This window comes from Dermacentor albipictus, chromosome 2 (genome assembly GCF_038994185.2).
Source record: "Dermacentor albipictus isolate Rhodes 1998 colony chromosome 2, USDA_Dalb.pri_finalv2, whole genome shotgun sequence".
Classification (NCBI taxonomy): domain Eukaryota; kingdom Metazoa; phylum Arthropoda; class Arachnida; order Ixodida; family Ixodidae; genus Dermacentor; species Dermacentor albipictus.
This window is the reverse complement of record NC_091822.1, coordinates 162,179,879-162,202,184: the sequence shown is the minus strand read 5'-3', so window position 1 is coordinate 162,202,184 and position 22,306 is coordinate 162,179,879. Positions and strand designations below refer to the sequence as shown.

General features: G+C 50.1%; 1 protein-coding gene across 4 annotated transcripts in view; it reads left to right on the top strand.

Annotated features, from left to right (window-relative positions):
- Positions 1 to 22,306, top strand: part of LOC139056221 (mediator of RNA polymerase II transcription subunit 15-like) — a 142,445-nt gene that overhangs the window by 89,650 nt on the left and 30,489 nt on the right. For all 4 annotated transcript variants that reach the window (XM_070534256.1, XM_070534257.1, XM_070534259.1 and 1 more), the window contains one exon: positions 20,309 to 20,632. In XM_070534256.1, coding sequence (XP_070390357.1) covers positions 20,309 to 20,632 — 324 coding nt within the window. The remainder of the gene's footprint in view (positions 1 to 20,308; positions 20,633 to 22,306) is intronic.

Genomic DNA, 22,306 nt, shown 5'->3' with positions numbered 1-22,306 from the left:
AGATGGACACGCCTTAAGTGATCAATTTTGTCCGAAATATGGGAATGCGGCTGGAGCCTGCGTTTCGACGTATGGGACTTGCCCCGAAGAATACCCTCGTCGAAAGTGTTGGCTCGAGCGGAGCGGTATCGATCCCTTGTGCGACTGCTGTTGTTCGCTGTAATCGGCATACGGATCTTAACCCCCCCCCCCCCCCCCCCCCCCCCAGCTGTCTACTTATTTGAATGAGCAACCTTGTCCGCTTCTCCGCCGACGTAACGGTCGGTCAAGCCTGGCGCCCACGAGAGCCGCGTCACATTGAGCGAGCAGGCGGTGAGCACGACTCGGACGTCGGCGGCGCTGCGTACCAGCCCCTTCCTTGCCGCTCCTCACGGCCTCGTCTACGCTGCACGCAACTACTGCGGTGACGAGGCGGACGACCATAAACTCGCCGTGCGCGTTTATATGCCACCAGCGGCGGCGGCGCGGGTTTTAACGGCCTTCCGAACACATAAACGAAAAAGGGGGAGCCGGCGGGGCCGGTTCGCTTTTTCGTGCGCATGCGCGGACCGGGGTCGCGTCGCTGTCGCGCGATTGCTTTCTCGTAGGAGCAGCGTCTCGCGGGTCGTGTCGGCCATAGAGTTGTGTCGGCGGCGCCTTACGGCGTTGTGTTGCCCGAGCGTGCGGCGCTACTCAGGAGATGGACTGCCACGCCCCCCTCCTCCCCCCATCCCCCTCTACCCCTTCGCCTCCCCGCACACACATAACGGTGCCCCTCGTATAGACTGGTCGTTAGATTGCCGCAGAAATAAAGCCGCCGCCGCTGCAGTGAGAGCTGCAGTTTCGGTGCGAAAACACGACCACGACGCCTCGCGACAACAGTATAAAAGAACTGCAGCAGCAGCAGCAGCAGAGAGGCTCTCGTGCAGTGCGGCGTAGTATGTACCCTGGTCCCGCTGCGCTTTAATTAATGTCTGAGCCTGCCTGCTGCCGCGGATTTGGAGAGGCCCGCCCGGCCCATTCGCTTCGGAACGTAAAAGTCCCGTCCTCGTATAAAACGCCGGACGAGACGGGGGTTCGTGTTGAAAGTGCACCAGCGCAGGACGAGATTGCGTGCCTCGCTGTAGTGTGCATGTAATCTGGGGCACGCGTGGAGAATGTTGGGGTGTATATTGTGCGTCTTGTGGGCGTATGGGGAAAGGAAGTGGGGACAGTTATAATCTTTTGCCGATGCGTCCGCCCCGTAATTGTCAGACTAAACGCCGCACGCAACAACCGCGCGTCACAACAGGGAGGAAGGTTTGCGCCGGTCCTAACTCTCCTGAGCATACATAATCATGCGAGCGACAATTAAAATTTGGAGTCGGATGTCTCGAAGCGCAGACACGCTAGAAGAATTCTTCCAACCGATACTGCGTAGAAAGAACGACTGCCTCCAACTTTTCATTACAAACATACCCGTTTACATACCGCAGTCAATAAAAAAAAGTTATTCAGTGCAGTCAATAAAAGGTTAATTATTCAAATTTAATTGATTGGGCTGCTGAAAGCGACAGTTATCGTCTCAGCTTATGTCCCCGTGGCCACGTAACTTATTTGCACAGGTGGTCTTCGCGTGCCTCCCAGCGCCTAATTTTAAGAAAACCATAAAGCCTAATTTTGAACACCCTGTATAGTGACGGAGGTATCTTGAAATTAGAGTGGCTCTTCATCTCGTATAGTAGGCGAGATGAAGAATGCGACTGGAGCCTGCATATATATATATTTACATATACATATACATATACATATACATATACATATGAAAGCCTGGAACTGCGACACATTTTAGGCGCGCGGCCAAGCACCGCCACCTGCGCCTTGCGCGCCACAAAGGCGCTACTGTTGTTTCTGATGTTTTACAAGCTTTTGCGAAACTTCGTAAATATATATCTATTGTGTGTTCGTGTGTCTGTGAATGTACGTTGTATTTCGATGTTTATGTGATCACTGTGCGTATTATAATTATGACTCAGTACCTGGAGTAGCTGCGTTGAAATAAAAAAAAAGGGGGGTTGGAGCGCACATGGCAGGCATTTCCAAATCATGACCGTGACGACATACGCACCGCTATGCTCGAAAAGTGTGCAATCATTGCAAGCTTGGGGGTTAACAGAGAAGCTTGAGAACAAGTTGAGGACCGCGCAACAAGCGATTGAATGAAAAATGTTAGCCGTAACGTTAGTCTGAGACAGGAAGATGGCGGTGTGGATTAGAGAGAAAACGGCAGTATAGCGATATCCTATGGTTGACATTAACAGGGAAGAAATGGAGACGGGCAGGACATGTAATACATGTGACGGCTAACCGGGGGTCTCTTTAGTTGCGGAATGCGTACCGTGAGAGAGCTATAGAAAGCGCTATCGGGGACGGCAACGAATTTGGTGGTGTGATAAAATGAGGAAATTCGCAGGCATAACTTGGCATCAGCTGGCACAAGACAGTGGCATCTCGGAGATTACTGGGAGAGGCCTTCGTCCTGCAGTGTACATAAAGATAAGATACTGATGACGACGACGACGACGATGATGATGATGATGATTACCTGGCGTAGCATCGCACGCGGTCAGCCGGCCTAGCACTTAATTAAAGCTTGTATCTTCCACCAAAGTTGTTGTCGCGCGTATATCCTTGCCCGTATGCAGTGATCACGTCTCCATTTCGCTACCACGAGTGTGTATACACAAACACATGTGGATATGTGAACTCATCGCTTGTGTGCGCTCTCGATGCCACCGTTATGAGCATGTCATGCAGCATGTACGAGAAATCAAGTTGTCATGACATCTGCAATATGTCCCGTTGAAACGTGCTCCGTGACATTTGCGCTCATCAGTGTGATCACTATATGGTCTCGTTTGACAGCCCGTGCGATCACATACGGTCACAGCCCTGGAGTATTGAATATTATCCGGTTGACGGACCGTATACATGGTTATGATCCCGTGGAACCACGTGATATTATTGGGTGTGGAGGTTGTTCGGCATATAAACCTTGATGCCATATGCGATCAATGTGATATGGGATGAGTGCATACGGAGGTTCTGAGGCCTCTGCATTATAAAAAGAGCTGGAATTATTTCATATGAAGAATATTGGGTATATGGCCGTATTTTTTTAAAGTATGACATCGATACAGATTCATTTTCCCGGCAACGACCCTCGCCTCTTGCCTTTCTCTTGATTTTTTTTCTCTCTCTCTCTCTCGTCCATACGGCGACATTCCGTGAGGCTATTCGGCCTAGGAGACGCCACACACACGCACCGATGCTGCATATAATATAGGTACTGGAATGGCCGTTTCCATGCGGGTTCTGCAAGCCCCTACGTATACGTAGGCTTCGCGTACACATACCTTCAGGACGGCGATCGGGGTTAATCAGCGTCGTGTTAGGACGGTCGACGCAGCCAACTTCTTTGCTTGAACGCGTCTTTCTTTTTCTTTTCATTTTACCTTTCGGTGTCGACCTGTCTTATAGCTGTAGACGACACGTGGTCGGGTTTGCGTGCAGCGGGACGAAAAGAAAAGAAAGAAACGCAAAGAGAAAGGACTGCCATCCGTGACGGTGTAGGTATACAAGCAGCGTGAATGAAACGAGAACATTCCGCTGCGAAGAAAAGGACAGCACGGGAGAGAGAAAAAAATTACCGACGATTACGTTACTTCCTAATGCGAAATTTGAGCGCAGCAAATAAGCTGTTTCACCTTTTCGATAGATTGAGGCAAAGAAATCGAGCAACACATGTATGCGCTATCACAGAATTTTTTTTTATTTTTCACACGTATTCCTTTAACAAAGACTCCACTAACAGTTCTTGACAGTCATGAAGGAAACTTTGTGGTCGGAGAAATAGACTGATATATGTTCGACTTGGTACACCAATGCTTGATTCTCAAAGACGAGAGCTATACAAGTGCATCGCGAGGTTGTCACAGCCGTGGGACGCGTTACGAGCGAGAGGAACGGGATGTTCTCCAGCATAAGTGTTAGGAAATTGCTGTTTGTCTTTATGTCAACATTAAAGTCCCCCACTACTAACATCGGTGTGGATCGATGGACGGTTAATGCGAGTTGCAGGAAGTGCACGACGTCTTTCGTGAGTGCGGTAGCGGACTCACGAAAGCGGTATCAGTCGGTCGCTGCTAGCGCTGGGGGGATGAAAGGGGGGCGGAGCTGGTTACGAGGCCGACGATAACGCCGACGACGACGCGAAACCCAGGAACGGACGCCAAAGAGCCATTTGTGTAGCCAGCCCTCCTCCACAGTCTCTCCTCCTCCCTTCCATCATCCTCCCTCGCCCGGAGAGCCGACAGCGCGCATGCGCGGCGGCGGAGCAGATTCGTCGGCGAGCTGGTTACGAGGCCGACGACAACGACGACGACAACGACGACGACAACGCCGACGACGACGCGAAACCCAGGAACGGACGCCAAAGAGCTGCGCTCTAAAAGCGAGACAGACAGACAGACAAACAAACAAAAATGAGCAACCCCGCGCGCGCCTGGTCCCGAAGAAAGGTTCGGGCGGCGCGTCTCGAAACTGGAGCGGCGTCTGGTCTGGTCGAGTTTTCGGAGTCACTGTGTACAGGGCTGCCCGGCTGTTGGCCTGCCGGCTCGCACGCGTGTCTCGCGTGCGCGTGTGTGCGTTCTCTTTGTATGCATGTACTCTGACGGGGGTCCCTCGAAGAGCGTACATACAGCCCCCGAGATGCCCGGGCTGCGTGTGCGCATCGGAGATCTTTGAGGCGCGCGCTACTTTCGCCGCTGCATCGTACACGCGCGCGACACTCATATATATATATATATATATATATATATATATATATATATATATATAATATATATATATATATATATATATATATATATACGGGCGCAAATCGAGGTCACCGGTTCGAACTGCTTGTCGTGCCAACGCTCGACCTCTGCGACGAAAATAGCGCGTTCCGCGCGGCCTCTTCCGGGGTGTGCGCGCGCGCTGCTTCTTTCCGCCCGCTCGTTCAAGTGCGAAGAGTGTAGCTGTTTGAGTTGCCCGCCAATAAATTGAGACTACGTGAATACGTTTACAGAGCACTGAAAGCTCCCCGTACCCGGAAAGTAGAATGAAATTTGACACATCTTAGTGCGCAGCTCCGAGGCGCCCGTTCCTGCGCCGAGCGTCGGCGTCGCCCGGCGTAACCGAGCGAATGAGCACAGCTAAAGATGAAAGCGAACGCGCAGCGGAGCGGGAGATGGAAGAAGAGAGCGCGAGGAGGAAAGCGGAGGAGGAGGCTGCAGTGAAAGAGTGAGGAGGAAAGCGGAGTGCCGCACGAGACTACGAGATGGCGCCATAGTGTTTGTAATCTTAATGCATGCGCTACTCGAATTGTGTTGTAGCACTGCAGCGTCTGACTTTCCGGGCGCTGCTGCTATGATGTCTGGCTCGCGCGCGCGCTGCTGGGTTCCTTGCAACACTTCCAGATGGCGCTCGCATCCCGGCCGGCGCAGCTGAGGCAGCGTTGCACAGTTTGTGCGTATGGCACATGCTGTAAAAAAAATTAAATTATGGGGTTTTACGTGCCAAAACCACTTTCTGAATGTAAGGCACGCCGTAGTGGGGGACTCCGGAAATTTCGACCACCTGGGGTTCTTTATCGTGCACCTAAATCTAAGTACACGGGTGTTTTCGCATTTCGCCCCCATCGAAATGCGGCCGCCGCGGCCGGGATTCGATCCCGCGACCTCGTGCTCAGCAGCCCAACACCATAGCCACTGAGCAACCACGGCGGGTAGGCACATGCTGTGATTGCTTTCCTATGCGACAAAAAAAAAAAGAAAAATACAGGCGCTGGGCTGTGGAGGTCGCGTGCCGGGCTGTGATAGTGCGAACATCACAATCGTGTATAGCCTGAAGAGAGCGCTTGGAGCCGGCGTCTCAACAGCGTGCTGGCCACGTATGCAGAAGGAGCGCGTAAACCCGCGCCAGAAAAATGGCTCCAAAGCGTGCACACGGCGTCGAGGACACCCAGGCCCTGAAGAAGCGTCGCGCGGAACAGGAGCGTCTTCGCTACGCAGCGAAACCTGGTGCGGACCGCGACTGCATGTATACAATGTATATACATGCAGTTATTTAATTGACTTACGTACAACCCCACAATCCAATTAAAGTTTAACACTTCTTGCGCGATGCGATATGCCATGTGAGGCAAGCGATTGCTCGCCCTCTCAGACGTGAACAGTGGCGCACAACAACGCCCCCTACCAAACACGTCTCCCTGTGTGTTCTGCGTACTCCGCAAACAAACAGCAGTGGTGCACGCAAGGTAACGTTTAACATCAACTCACCACTCTCGTCTTGGGACTAAACGTTGAAGAGATTAGACATTCGCCGTCAACATCACCGCTAATTATCGTCAGTCAAAGCAAACAGCGCAGAAAGCTTCGCTTACGTCGATTCCCATACTGCGCGGTATCAGCATACTTTTTATTCTTTTTGAATGTGCAACGTCATTATACCTAACCGTACTGCAACGCAATCTGAGAAAATTTTGCTCTTTCTCATGACGTCACGGTAACATCGAGACCACCTTGAGCATAAAATAAATATATATTCTTTGCCAACCTTCGCGCTCGACAAGTGCCCATCCTTGTGCGTGAGGAACACGGGGTATCGTTTCAATAAGCCTAAAACAGAAAGAAAATTGGAGGACGCTTAAGCTTCGATCGCCTTTATGAGTGGAACGCGATAGCATTCAAAGATCCCTGACTGCTTCGCACGCTTCCCGGCAACTGCAACTTATGTAAGCGTAATGTTTACTGGGAAACGCTGGCGACGAACGCTATGCACGAAAGCAAGCTTTCTGGTAGAAACGCGGCCTCTTGCGTGGGCCGATCCTAGAGGTACGCAGCCGCGCCCAAAAATTACATCATTTTCGAGTTTCGGTTATTGTTTCGCACTTTCTATATTTAAGTCCCAGAAGACCTAACATAAAAGGCATGCGCTGTCGGTGTTTTGTTTCGTGACATTTGTTTGTGGGTTGTCGTCTGTCGAAATTCCGTGGAATAACTCTGTAAAGAATGTGAGACGAGGTATACGAGCAACGTTAGTGATAGAACGGCGTGGCAGTATAACCCGAATAAACCGCATGTCGCGCAGCAAGGCGCGGTATATACATAATATGCCTAAATATAAGCGGAAATTTTCGCTCACGGACAACGCCGACACCGGACTTTCCCGCGACACGGGGTCCTTAACGCTTATCGCGTTAATATGCGTCACTGCATGCCCGTCTCGTGACGCGTACAGCTACCTATACGGGGTGCGTGTGTGTTTGCACAGGGTGCGCGTAATCTTAAAAATCCGCGAGCCGATCCCGTCGGCGCTCACCTGTCCGTCGCGACGGCTTTCCCTTCGCGTTCGTCCCTGCCTATAATCCTTTATTTCGTCGATGGTTATCCTTAGCTTTTCTTTTTTTCTTTTTTCTCTCGTGACTCTCCATGGGCCTCAGCTCAGCCTTGCATTGCAAGCTCGCGTCCTCACTGCGTCGTGGCGCCGAATCGCTGGCTTGATATCGGAATCCCTCGGAAGGCGCGCAAATCGTGTATAACCCCCCCTCCCCCCCTCTCCTCTTACTGCACATCTGAGCGCGCACTGCTTCTTCTCATCCGAGGCACACACGCCATTCCTGCCGCCTTTCCTCGTGATTAGTTTTCCGCGAGGCGTTGTGTGTCTGCCCTTGCCTGCGTCGATCGACGTGCGGGCGCCGCCAGAATCGATACGCACTGGTGCGAGGAGAAAGGGGGAGGGGAACGGATGAATGATTGAGCGTCGCATCGGCCTTTAACGGCGCGGCGGCCCTCTCTCCCGGATCTCCGCGCTTTTCGTTTCGTTCCCTCCATCCCTCGCGGCAACTTCTTCTTCTCCTTCTCCTCCTCCTTCCTCTATTTTTGTCTTGTTCGGTGGCGACGAATTTCTTTAACGCTGCAGTTTACAGAGGCGCCGCGGAGCTGCACTGAATCGTTCATTGGCTGCGGCGTTCCACGTTGCGTACACAGCACGATCGGATCGGAGACGGAGGCGGCAATATAAACGAGGCAGCGCTAAACGAGTCGGAGTCTGGTGAAGTGCCCTCTCGCCCGCCCTCCCCCGATGGATCATTGGCTGATGCAATTCTAGACACACATGCAGCGCACGAAGACGAGGATTTCTAAATATTTTCTCGCGTTGGGATCGTTCCTGTGAGAAAACCAACTGAAGAAATCCAAGCGAAACGTTTTGTAATCCTTATCGATGAACGCCAGCTATAGAGCCCGGAGTGAACGCCGTGAAAATTTGTGACGTCAGAGAGAGAGAGAGAGAGTCGTAGCACTGGTGCATGCGCAAGACCATGCCGCCCGGCCATCACGTTTTTTTTTTTGCGTTTTATGTGGCTACGAAGGGTAGAGACTTAGACTTGTTAGTAGTTCACGTTTAAAATGAGAACTGCGCGAGAAACACCGGCAAACGAAGAAAGACGCACACACAGCGATGTGTGTCTTTCTGGCCATACACCGAGCCCTCATTCAGGCTATAAGAGCTTGTCTCTTTGGGGTGTTCCAGTCAAATAATCTATGGGTGAATGGCGAGGTGGCGTTGCGGCCGTTTCAGCTTCCGGCAAGATCTGTCGACGCCAGCCTCGTGGGCTATATATAAAGGAAGCAAGTCGATTGCGTGAACAGCGACAGACGCGCGCCTGCAGTTTAATGCTTCATTTGCTTGAACTCCGTGCCTGCTGGAACCTGAAAAAGCAACGCGGAGGTTGTGGGGAGGTTACGCACACTCTGCTCTCCCGAAACGCATTTGCGAATACAATCGCCCCCCGATATCGAAGCCGATCGATCTCTCTATAGATCGGTTCCTCGCACGCTGCCCCCCATCCCTAAGGCAGACTCGGTATGTGTACGTTTCCACATGACCCGCTCTATTAGCTGTTGTCCAATATGCCCCGCGTTTCTCTAAGACAACTGGCCCGGATATTTAAGCTTTACATATAGTGACGGTGTACGCATTCTCGTACAGGCGTTACTAAAAATTTCCAGCGAATGCTCGTGCTTTGCGTTCCTCACGGTCTTCAGTCCTGCGATTAACGGCGGGACCCTATAACGTGAACAATAATGATTTAAAAAAATGCTGATTAGTGCAATTTTCGCTAATAATCGCGTTGGAGATTGACGCATCACTGCTTCTGTAAAGCTTGGTCCGTATAAAAGCTTTGTCATTTTATCTCGGATTACCGATATTTTCGATGATCTGAGACAGCCGTCGCAGGAACATGCGGCATGTAGGTATACTGCGACGTTGCTTACTGCTCGTTTTAGCCGTATTTCTCTTGTGGGTTGGCGAGACCTTATTGTTACTGTTATCTTCTCGTTTCTTGCAATATCTTTCTCCTCGTCGTGTATTGCACGGCCACCGACGACTTTCTTTCGTAACGCAGTTAGGGTTCGTGCCTCGCCTTTATAAAGCGCTCTCAAATAGAAACAGTACGGCTGGCAGTGATGAAAACCGTTGCGACACCGTCGTTACTGTTTATCGCAGTCTTAAATACAATGGCCAGGCGGGCGCAGCGTAGATGTAGACGTGAGCCGGGCTTCTTTCTTCCACCGTCGAGGCAAATACGCGGCGCCGTCCGAACGGCGGGAGATTTCCATGTCGAAATTGAAAAATCAGGAGCCGGCGGGTTTGTCTTTTCGTTCATCTTTTCTTTTTTAATGAAACAAACTTCTTTCTCTCGCATTCCTTGCGTTGTCTCTTCTTTATTCCTTCCCGTTGTTTTCCCTTTGCCGCTCTTCGCCGTGGTGACTGCAGATTCGATAGATTGCGTACTTCGCGAACGGTATGGAGTCGCGTGTAGCTTGATCGGATGCCTGAGATTGCGCGGTGTTGTAACCCAGGCATTGATTTGATTTAGCCTCCAGGCCGAACGCTATGTTTCGCATTGTTGCAGCTGCTTGCGACGATGGCTTCGGGATCGCATTATTCAGTGATTCTTTCTTTCTTTCTTTCTTTCTTTCTTTCTTTCTTTCTTTCTTTCTTTCTTTCTTTCTTTCTTTCTTTCTTTCTTTGTTCCTCTCTTTCTTTCCTTCCTTCCTTCTTTCTTTCTTTCTTTCTTTCTTTCTTTCTTTCTTTCTTTGTTCCTTTCTTTCTTTCTTTCTTTCTTTCTTTCTTTCTTTCTTTCTTTCTTTCTTTCTTTCTTTCACGTTTTTCCTATTGCGTATAGACGACTGTTTCTGATGTCGTCACGTCGTCCCGCCCTTCGGAGAGTTTCGCGCTAAGCTCGCTAGGGGAGGGGGAAAAAAAAAAATCTGGGTGCCATGGGTCTGCGTGAGGCGGCGGGCACGGCGGTTATAATTAAGCCGCATTGCAGCGCGGGCACGGCGGGTCGAACTGACGAAAAGTTTTCGGTGAACTTAATAAAACGTGACGGCACTCCGCGTATGCCACATGGCTTCCGAGATCGGCCGCAGCGCCCGACGCCGAATCTCGGAGGACCTGCGTCCTGTATAGTCGCTGTGCAGTGCACGGGGCATAGGCACTCGGCATTCGCATTGCGCCGCCTGCAAATATAGGCAATTGTTCTTTTCTTTTTTCTTTCGCGTTCTTTTTTTTTTTGATACAGCATTAAGGCGGTGCTCGTGCGCGCTAATGCAAAGGTTGCTCCGCCAGCTTCACACAGGCAGACCAGGAAAAAAAAGTAAACGGAACAAAAACAACGTTTCTTTTTCAAATACGGAGAACATGTGGGTGTGCGGAGCAGTGGTAGGTGCGTTCATGTGCCTGCTTACATTGTATACGCATTACCGTTGGCAACGTCTAAATATAACTCTGTCGCTGTGCAGGTCGCTGTGCACCCGCGGCTTGGTAGCAGCTTACACCTGCGACAACAATGGCTTATACGCGCCTTTGTCCAGTGTCCTTTTTTTTTTCTTCCGCCATGCGTTCCTCGTCTCTTTTAGTCCCTACGTCCATTGTCACGGCGTTGGCACTTCCGAGCTCCTCGCGTTGTTGTCGGTCACCCCCGCTGATTTAGGGGGAGCACACATACACACACACACACAAAAAAAAAAAAGAGAAAGACTCAATAAGAAAGACGGAGAAGAAGAAAACAATAACACTAATAATAGGAAAGAAAAAAGTGCGCAGAGCAATGTTTTTTTTTTCTTTTTTTGATCGAGCTGCAGCGACTGTTCGCGTCCGATACTCTCCCGGCAGGCCTTTCAAATTGCTCGCTCCAGTATGGGCGTCGGTGCGTGACCTTTAGTTGGATTTCCGGCGTTCCGGCCCCTCTGGTACTTTGCCGTCGTTTCTGTCCTTGCTCCGACCTTTCTGCTTGTTTGGTTCGCCCGCAAATATTTAGCGAGAATATATATATATAATAAACTGTCCCGTCTTGAAGAAGGAGCCATATGTTCGGAATTCTATTTTTTTTTTTCACGCGTCGGTGCTCACTACGGGAATTAAAGGCGCCTTTCTTTACAGCGATCCTTTTGGCGAGCCGATCGATGTCACCCTGGCGGAATCCTGCGCACACACACCCTTAGTTTTTTTTTTGTTTTCTTTCGCTTACAGCGCCAGGAACTAGGTCGCGGGCTCGACTTCCCAACAGCAGCGCAACGCGACAAGGAGAACGCGTACTGACACGTTGTGCGTTGTATCTTCTGTCTTCGTGGCTTGCAGAAGGGTTAAAATCTGGGCCAGTTGGTACATACTTGAACGAAAAAACCAGTCAAAAACACAAAGGACAAGAGGGGAGGTTCACGCCACAACGACTGGACTATCAACTGAGGACAATAAACCTCAGTTGATAGGCCAGTCGTTGTGGTGTGAACCTCTCCTCTTGTCCTTTGTGTTTTTGACTGGTTTTTTCGTTCAAGTTCGTGGCTTGCTTGCGCGTTAGCCAGTGCATGGCTTCCTGGTTAGGTCGGCGCTGAGGAGGCCTGACGGGGCCCACCGATCTCGGAGGCCGAGGATTACTGATGAAACGTGTTCGTGCGTTTGTTACTGACGAAGGCGTTAAAGCTACGGCAGTCGTAACTGTAAGAAGTTCATTAAAAAATAATTATCGAAGTAAAAGAGAGAGAGAGAGCACACAAGGAAGGCGAACATATATTAGGGTAGGGTCCGCTCGAGCGCGCTTTTGGAACTATATTTGCATACTTCGGTAAAGAGAAGTCTCTTGTTAGCGGAGAAAAGTGTACACCAGACTTTCGTTCTCGAATCTTGCATCACAACCTCTGCGTCGGTGCGTACGCGTCATCGACTTCAAAGTACTTTGTCATTGTCAAGCCGTTTTCGGCTAGGAAAGATCTAGAATCCTTCTTATTTTACGTTTTGCTTGGTTTAGATCCGTAACGGAATCTTTCTTTGCCGACGAACAAGTCTGACAAGGTAGGCGCTGTCGAAATCCGTGACGTTACAGTGAGTCAGTGCGAGAACCTCTCACAAATGAGCGGATGCTTCGATGTTGCAGCAGTGTGATTTACTGATTTACTGATACAGCAGTGTGATTTACTTATGCAGTGTTTCGTCATTATTCTTTTGACCATGGCAATCAGGGTACGTCACAAGCTTCCTCCTGTAGGTGGTGTCCAACGCTCGACATCTGTGAGGTGTTTCAGGTTTCCTAACACACGCGCCCGCAAACACACACACACACACACACACACACACACACACACACACACACACACACACACACACACACACACACACACACACACACACACACACACACACACACACACACACACACACACACACACACACACACACACACACACACACACAAAAGCGCGCGCGCGCACTTCTATATAGAAACAGTCGAACCTCGATATAACGAAGTTGAACTTCCAGCGAAAAACTTCGATAAGTCGCGAATTCCGTTAGTTCGAGGTTTTACGGTTTCAACACAAAAACAACTTCACAAATTCATGGGCATTCCTGGTCGATAGTACCTTGTTAGGCCTTTGCCCTGTAGTGGGCGTAGCCAAGATGATGATGATGATGATGATGATGATGATGAGTGCCAGCGCGTGCGGTGCGGATCGCGCCGAGACCAGTGCATCGACGTGGCTCACGGCGTCCGAGATTCGCGTGTGTTGCGTCGCGCGGCGCCGTACATCTCGGACGCCGTGACTGATCCCGCTTAGTGCTCGCAGCCGGCGCCCACAAATTAAAGAAAACCAAACAAACAAAAGAGTAAGAACATACAGATATTCGTCCCGAGCAAAAAAGAAAGAAAATTCAGTTTTGCCAGAAAGACGGGAGCATTGATGGCGATGGCAGAGTCGCGACTACACGAATGGTGGTGGTGGTAGAAACATTTTATTCAAGAAAAAGAGAGTTGCTGTGCGCCTGAGTGACAGCCCCTATACCGGGACGCCATTGGAGATGGCCGCTGCCCGGGCGCGCGCCACCAAGGAACGTTGAGCTTCCAAGGTAGAGCAGCCGAGCAGGTACTCCTCCCAAGCCTCTCTAGTAGGGATGGGGAAAGGGGATGAAAAGGAAAGTGGAGTGGCGGGGCACGAAGCCACAACGTGAAAGGTATGAAGGTTCGTAGTTTTACTGGTGTCGCGCGCGCTCGGGCAAACTTTTTAACAGTTCCCACTCGTTGACCACCAAGCCGCTGTCACAAGGCGAGCGTACGCTTCGCACCCTTGTCTTGGAAAGTTGAGGTTACGCGGCCGCCAACGTTAATAGACGCGCAGTTTCCCAAGGCGCATCGAGGCACCAAACGTCTCGGCTCTTCCTTAGCACGCGCCGCGGTGAGATTGCTTCCACGATAAGGCGCGTGGCCCGCGCGTGGGCGCGCGCTAAGAGGAGAAGGCGGAGACAGATGCCGCGCTCTTCTTGCCCCCCGCCTCCACCCCCTCACCCCCTAGCGCGTGCTTGATCACGTTACCGCGCGTTCACTCCTTCCCCATCCCCCTTGCGCGCAGATGTAAACGTGCGCTCTCGTGGTCTCTCCGAGCGCCCCGTGGCCTCCGCAAATTGTTTATCAACGCCACAAATGGCGCAGCTGTGTTTCCTGCCGACCGCGTCCCGCCACGCGCGCTTTGACGGCGTTTTTTTTTTTGCCGCTCCAACGTTTCATGCGGAAGGACACTTGCAATAACTTTTGGCTCGGCCGCCGTTAAAAATTTTTTATGGGATATTTGCTAGCCGTACAGGCTTTCCAAAGCACATGCTTGAAATGGCCGAAAATTTCGTTAAGTCGAAACCGCGTCACGAAATTACTTCGTTAAATCGCGAAAAGAAATATACTCGCTTTTGAATGCAACTATGACCCCGGAATATGAAAATTGTTCGTTACATCGCGAATTTCGTTAATCTTGGTTCGTTATATGAGGTTTGACTAACACACACACAAATACACACACGACCTTACTTAACTGACCACGCCGGCACCTTCGGTCGCACTTGGTTCCTCTCAGAGGCAGAACGTGTCTCCACTGGGCTCCTGAACGAGAGCCTTTGCAATGTGGCGAACGTGGTTCAAATTGTTAATGCGGGACCTCAAAGAGCCGAGACGCATTTGTCTATAGGATTTACCGCTAAATCGCCACTGAATTTTCTTTGCTCTATATATTTTCTCACTTCTTCGATCCTTTCCCTCTCTACATACTTGCTCTTGCGCACGGATGGGGCCTCCCAAAGTCTGCCTCTATACTCTGAACGATCAAGTTACAACAGAAGAATGTCGTCACGGACACACGTACCCGTACCCGTGCGTAACCTGTATGTCTGCCTTCGCGCGTCTCTCTCTCTCTCTCTCTCTCTCTCTATATATATATATATATATATATATATATATATATATATATATATATATATATATATGACAAATGCGTACGCGAGAGAGGCGTCACGCTTCGGCTTCAGTGAATTGTGTTCAGATTTCGCTAGTGCATTTAATAAACGTAGCGCGCAGCGGGACCGCGCCCATGTGTCGCTGTTGACGCTGCCGCCGAGTCGTCCATTTTTTAACCCCCTCCCCCTCTTATATATCGCTCCCTTCCCTCACTCTCTGTCGCGAAGCATATAGCACTGTTGCTCAGTGCGCGATCGATTCGGTAAGGCCGGCGATCGAAAAAGAAAGAAAAAAGTAAGAGAGAAACAAAAAAACAGAGTTGAGGGGGGAGTGGGAGAAGGGCGTTACGAAAGGGTTCGTGAGGAGCTCGGTAACGGGATACAGGGATTTGAGAGAAAGGGCGGGGGGGAACGAAATGTGTGTGGGAGAGGCCGTGTGGCGCCCGCTCGTATATACTGCTGCTGTCGTTTTGCCGATGCCGTCGAGAGCACTGCAGGAATGTCAAGCGCGTGCGCTGCGATCGAGCGATTTGGGTTGCGCGCACGCCCGCGCTTCGCCGTATACAGCGCTGCGGCGTTGCGGCAGCTTCGTTCTTTCTTTTTTGTTGTTCGTTACTTCTTTCATTTTACTTATTGTTTTGGTCCCCCTGCGTCGTTGACGGGCGGGGCTATCGAGCGCCAGGCCCGTATACGACTTCTCGGCCGCATCTCGCTAATTCGGTGCAGGGCGCGACGTGCCTACGGAAACCGGGGAACTTGCTTGTGCGTAGGCACAGAAAGCAGCCACGCCGGGCTACTATAGTATAACTATCCCGCCGCTGTGCAGTCTCGTGAGTGCCCGTTTGGCGGTGGGCGGGCTTAATAGCAAGCGGCCTGTAGCATGATCACGAACGCTGACTCAGACTCGCCGCTCGTGGATGCTATATATATATATATATATATATATATATATATATATATATATATATATATATATATATATATATATATATATATATATAATCTGGCATTCGAGTCCCATTTGCTCGTTTAGGTCAGTAATACTCCTGCACGAGTTTCGTCCGCAGGCAATATTCGCAAAGAGGGCACTGTCGATTTTGACGGAAGAGGACGTTGTGGCCAGTCACGTGACGATATCTTCCCTCACTCTCTTCACGAAGTACAGTTCGCTTCACTATATCCGTGGCTACATATGTATTGTAGTTCTCGTTTAATAATTGCAACGGCATATAGGTTCTTCTATAAGTGGATGAGGCCTGGCCCCAGCATACACCCTGTGGTGTCTGCAAGTTCTCGCGAACCGAGTATGATTAAAATCTCTCTCTCTCTCTCTCTCTCTCTCTCTCTCTCTCTCTCTCTCTCTCTCTCTCTACGCGCTCTTGCTGGATTTCGGCCGGCGCTGCGTTTTATTGCTGGCGGCCGTGCGCGGGATACGCCAGGGAACTGCCGAGCTTGCGCAGTTCTTCCGAGGATTGATTGAAGCGTTTTTTTTTTGTTAGTATTATTATTTTATTTGCTGCTTCGCTGGTTGTGTCTGGCTGGCTGGCTGGCTAGCTGCCAGGCCGTCCTTCGTCTCATTGATTTTGTCTAATCCGCGCTAATCCCCTCAGGGGACATCGAGCGACGAGTAATCTTGGATACCCCTCTCCCCCCCCCTTTCTTCTTTCTCCTCGATCCTCTCGCACTGCGGTGGAGAACGGGGATGGATTGCGAGAACGCGCAGAAACGCATCCGTGGCGAACGGTGTAGAGGGCTCGCTGTATACGCGTGCTCCGCGTCAAGAGAAATTATAATCGGCTCTTTGGTGGCCTTTTCGTTCTCAGTATTCTTTTTTTTTTCTCCGAGCCGAACGTGCCAGTCGACGGCATACCTTAATAAGCGCACGGGCCCGAAAAAAAGAAAAAAAGAGAGTGCTAGCCGGTTTCCTCGCTGATTTCGCAGAAGTGCCTGATTAGAATAAACAAAAATCGTAAAAACTATATATAGTAGCACTGTTGTAGTGTAGCAGAAAGCAGGGTAAGGTTGGGATTTCTGCTCTGCAATTCTTGCAGAGAGATTGTACAATAAAATAATAATAATAATAATAATAATAAAAGAATGCACTTCGATAGCTAGGTCTCGTAGTGAAGTTTTGATGCAATGTCTAATGAGTAAACATTTGCGTGTTGTAATACTGTTGCAGCACTTTTCTGCTTTCTGAGAACGTCTGGTATGTACGAGCTGCGTGGACTGAAGTACTGACCGTGCACGTCTCAGTACCCCCTCTCTCTCTCTCGCCCTTCTTCCTTCCCCTACGTAGGGTAGCCAACCGGATCCTTGACCGGTTAACATCCCTGCCTTCCTTATATCCTTCTCTATCTCTCTCTCGATAAGGAGACGCTTCCCTCCTCTATAGCTGCTGTTCGCTCTTTAGGGGCGTTTTGCATACCGACCCGCAACTTTGGCACGCGTATTCAAAGTATGAACATTCAAGTCTGAAAAGAACGAAAAAAAGAAGAAGAAGAAGAAAAATTGTATAGTGTTCTTCGGTGTTGTAAAAACCTGTCATGCTGGGAACGGGTTTGAACATGCAGGAGGGAGGTGTGATGCTGCGACCGTGCTAGCAGTCCCATTTGTCTACAACCGGTTATAAAGAAACTTTCGGACACCGTACGGGGACTGATTGCCTCTCTACGAAGTTCTTCGTAGCTGCGCATAATTTACGGGTGTGCTTCCCATCGACAATAGTCTATAGACTGTCTGCAGACAGTCCCAAGGCTTGCGGTCATAATTATGTACTATCTAAGGGCTGCAGTGCAACGCAAGTCTGTGGACTTGTCTCATCGTTAGAAGTGGCTTAATATATAAAATGCACGTATAGGCAATCTATGTGCACCCCCTCCCTCTACCCCCACCACTTTGCCCCATATAGAGGGTTCAGCTAAATCCTTGCAAAGGTCCCCTATAACCCATGTATAGACAGCCCAGCTAAAATTTTGCAAAGGTTCGGCGTTGCACGGTTTTAGTGGGGCGGTCGTGGAAGGTTGCGACACGTCAATGTACGAGGCGTACCCAGAGCCGTGCCCATGCTATCCGAAGTTGTTAACGGCCGTCGCCAGTCGTTCGACGACGTCGCCCTGGTCGCGACGGTCGTATATGTAGTAATCGACATGTCGCTGGCCGCAGCTCCGTCGAGGGTAGGCTGGTGGTCGCCCTCGCATGTCGCAACTGGGCCATTAGAGTGTGTGTAGAGCCGGTGGGAGTCTCGGCGCTGCCTTTGCTTGTTGGCTTTACTACTCGCCGCTGCAGGTCTCTCTCCTCTCTCTCTCTATGTGTGTGTGTGTGGGGGGGGGGGGGTACAGCCGATAAAGACGCGTGCCTGACTTGTCCTTGCGAGGCAGTGGAGGCGCGTCGTATAAAAAGAAAAGAAAGAAAAGAAAGAAAGGAAGAAAAAAGAAAGGCGGTCACTCTCTGGGAGGGCAGCAACCCTTCGTTTGATGCCGCGTGCGACTTGCGCGCTGCGGAATGGCGTCGTGGTGAAACTGGTCCCTCGTCGCATGGCCTCCGAGATGGGGAGGAGCGCGCCGCCCGATCTCGGATGCCGTGCTTTTCCGGACGCGGCCGCTGCCGTCAAGGCTCGTTTTGGGAGTTACTGCCCCGACCCATCTCACAAAACTTACGGTGTATACGGTCGTCAGAGGTGTGACGACCGAACACTCTATGTCTTTAAAATGGTATCTCGCGCCCTGTTTAGTAAAGAAAGAGTTTTTTTTTTTTCGTTGAGCAGCTTGGATAGCGTTAGCTGGGACAGTGTGTCTACATTGTATAGACCTTTTTCATCCGCGATGTGGCAGCACTGCGTTCATGACCCCAGAGAATTTCCGGTCAGCCATTTACGAGAGTCATGTTAGCCAAGAAAAAAACGAGTATTTTGCCGCATACTACACTGCAGGCTCATATTCTTGATGTTTTAAGATAAAAGAAAGTGCGCAATGCGTCGAACTCAGGTGCGGGCTTTTTTTTTTTGCGCTTAACAATACAATTCATTGTCAAATACTCCAACTCCCCAACAAAGCTGGTGCCAGCTGGAGGGTCCTGTAAGTTTATAGGCCAATGTAACTTCTGGGAACTCTGTTTGTAAGTATGAAAAAGGTCTATATCTACAGAGAACAAGTAGCGCATTAAGAGGTAGCATCTCGCTGCTCCATTGAACTGTCGCAGGTTAGAGCACATGTACAGTAACTCTAACGGGCGTATATTAAAACACGTAATAGTAAGGATATACGTGAAAGGTAAAAAAAATAATAATAATAAACGAGTTTAGGGGCACGCGCCGGCTCCCGGTTTAAAAAGGTTATACTTGTGTCGTCGTAATTTTTTCGGGGCTTTCTCTGTTTTCTGTCAATTGCAAGCATGGTTTGCGTAATTGTCTTGGGTTCACCTCGTACTCTCTCGGATTATTTGCTGCCGTTGATTGCGTTTGCTTTCTCCAGCATTTCTTCTGCAATCTACACTAAAGAAAGAAAGAAAGATGGCCGATACGAGGTGTCAAGCTGATGACTGTTAACGAAGGATTACTCTGGAGACTCTTCGCGGCATCTCTTGAATAGTAATGGAGTGTCATCCGTCGGAGTGGACATCCGCGGCCTTGCGCGCATGACCCACGTGACTACGTTTCTTGCTCTTAATTTAACGACTACAAAGTTGTTAATAAGCGACTGCTTGCAACAGCTGAAGCTCCAGAACGAAACCTAACGACTTCGCTATGCAGGTAACGCTTGGGCGACTCTGGAGAATGTCTGAGTACCGGCGTGTGCGTTACCGCGCGCGTCGCATGCATTGGCGTAGTGTGCGCACCCGGGAACTGAGCATGCGCGCGAGTGGGCCAACCACGTGGTCTTTCTTGCGGCGAACGATAAAAAGAATGATAAAACCGCCTCGCTGACGTTCAGCTGCTGAGCACGAGGTTGCGGGTGCCGCATTCTGACGGCGGCGAAAATGCAAAACCGTCCTGGCGTTAAGATTTGGGACCACGTCCTAGTTGATGATGATGTTGATTATTCTGTCCTCTAAACGTTTGTTCAACGGCAGAATATTTTTCTTTGCAATGTCTTTTCTGAGCAAGGGAGAGACCTTGGTTAGTGTCCGTGCACAACGGTATAGTTAACGGTATAGTTATACCAGCGCCACACATCCCATTTTCTTCCTTAACCTTTCTTTCCAACAAGGCTCGCGTACGCGGCAAACGGACGGTTGCGCCGGTGTGAGCCCGGCTCACGGTGCAAGCCGGTCCCCTGAAACGCTCGCTCGTAATTCGTTGTCGGGCCCATTCCTTGGCCTTGATCGGAACTTCGTGACGTTCTTAATGCGCAGCTGCTTTCTAATGATGGAGCACAATCTGTTGACGGCGCCTATAGTTATGTCCGCTCACCGCACCGTTCTTACATTTTTTTTCTCTCTCTCTCTTCTGTTACCTGCGCAGACTCGAAGAAGGCGCCCCAGGCTAACATGGCCCCCAACGGTGGGGTGATGGGCGGCCCGCCCCAACAGGGCGGCGTGGCACCGCCAGGCGGCGCTGCCGGCGGCCCCGGCGGCGTGGTGCCCACGGGTGCCGGCGGTGCGGGTGCCGGTGGCCAACCCCCCACGGACCCCATGATGGCGCTGCGCTCCATGGCCACGCAGGGCGGGGCCAGCGCCGGGGGCGCGGGGCCCCCCGGACAGCCTGCACCGGGCCAGCTCATGGACGGCTCCCAGCCGTCCCAGGGCGGACCGGGTCTCAACCCCCTCGCCATGCAGCAGCCACGCTGTGAGTTGAGTCTGTGTACCAGGCGCCAGAGAAGTTGCTTGGCCTTGTTTTTTTTTTGGAATTGCACTGGAATTGCAACATACGTTTACGACGACACGATGATGATGATGAAAAGGCAATTTCATCACCATCATCATGATTCTTGCATCAGTACCCCGGTCAAACGGGCGAACTTAGCGACAGTTCAAGCGAATGCACTTCGCCGTTAATGTCAATGCCAGGCTGTCAAACGGAAAGGTTTAGTGACATTTGCTGTAGAGTAGACTTGCCAGCAAGTGTGTCTGACAAACTCGCGGCAGCACAGCAAAGTGAGTTCGTCAAGGGGTAGCCTCGATAGCAGTGCCTCAAGAAAAATGAACAGTATACTTAATGTGGCGTCAGCCTTAATTGTCAGACCAGTTTTGTATAGTTTAAGGTGTTATGAGCATTATGGGGACATCAGGGAACCCAAAACAAGCTTGAAGTATATCATTTTCATCACCAGAAAAATTGTCCGCCATCTGGATTTTCTCGATTTTGGATATCCTCCTTGCTCGTATTGCCTCTAAATGATTACATGTGTTAGTGAGTTATAGTGATTGTTTCTTATTGCGAGGGGTCTTGTTAAAGAGCATTTCTTTTCCTAATAAAACAGTAAGTATTCCTAAAACTAAATATGCTATGAATTAAATTAAGCCCTGCGGATTCATAGATCGTCATTGTCATCAATCCTGAATGCCACTTCATTTCACAGTCTACCAAGACCCTCCCGAAATGACACTCAATGAGGCGAAGTGCTCTCGCTTGAAGTTTCACTAAATTTGCTCGTCTGACTAAGAGGATTAAGAGGAGGTTCCTTTGCAGACTCCTGCTACGGGACCTCCTTCTGTATACTGATCTCTTGTCTTGTCGCAAGTCTTCCATTGTCCGCCCTTTTCACAAAGCTTTTCATTTCAACCCTATTTTAACCCATTGGCTACCAAAGCTAGTGAATCGCTGGCCCCAGCAACAGGGACCATATGCCAAAGCCGGCGATTTGCCGAGCTGGAGGTATGGTTGGAGTAAAATATTTTTCCTAGCTGGTGCAACTGGGCAATTTGTGTTATGCTTTATCAAAACTGTTGTCAGTGGATGGCAATGCTTGTGCAAGAAAACGAAGGTTAGATTTGTAAATATTGTTTAGTATATATTATGTTACATAAATTGTGTAGCACCCATAAGTGGCAATAATTATCAGTAAGGCGCCCCCCTGATATGCATAATATTTGGTAGTAAAAGGGTTAAAAGAAACCCTTTTTACCCCTCTATCATATATTTTTGTGACCCAATGCCCACACACTGAAAGTTTGAGTACCAGCGGGCCATACACGCCTCTACAGTGCCTCCTTCATGCCTAGCTCAAGTGTGGACTGAAATCTTCTTTCCACTTCAGTAGCACTCTTTACCGACACAAGCAGCTTCCAGAATACTGTGCAGCATGCCTTTTTGTAAATATTCTTACTGCATTTTGCATTCTTTTTTTTTACCCCACTCCTTTCTGTAACGTCCTGGGGCCTTGAAATTATGTGGAAAAAAAACAAAAACTCACACATCCGTGTATCTGTACACATTGTATGAATAAATGGTTGTTTGATTTAAGAAGGATGCTATTTGCTCCTCCTGTTCGCAGGAGTTAAGCAGGCGGGAGTATGTTCG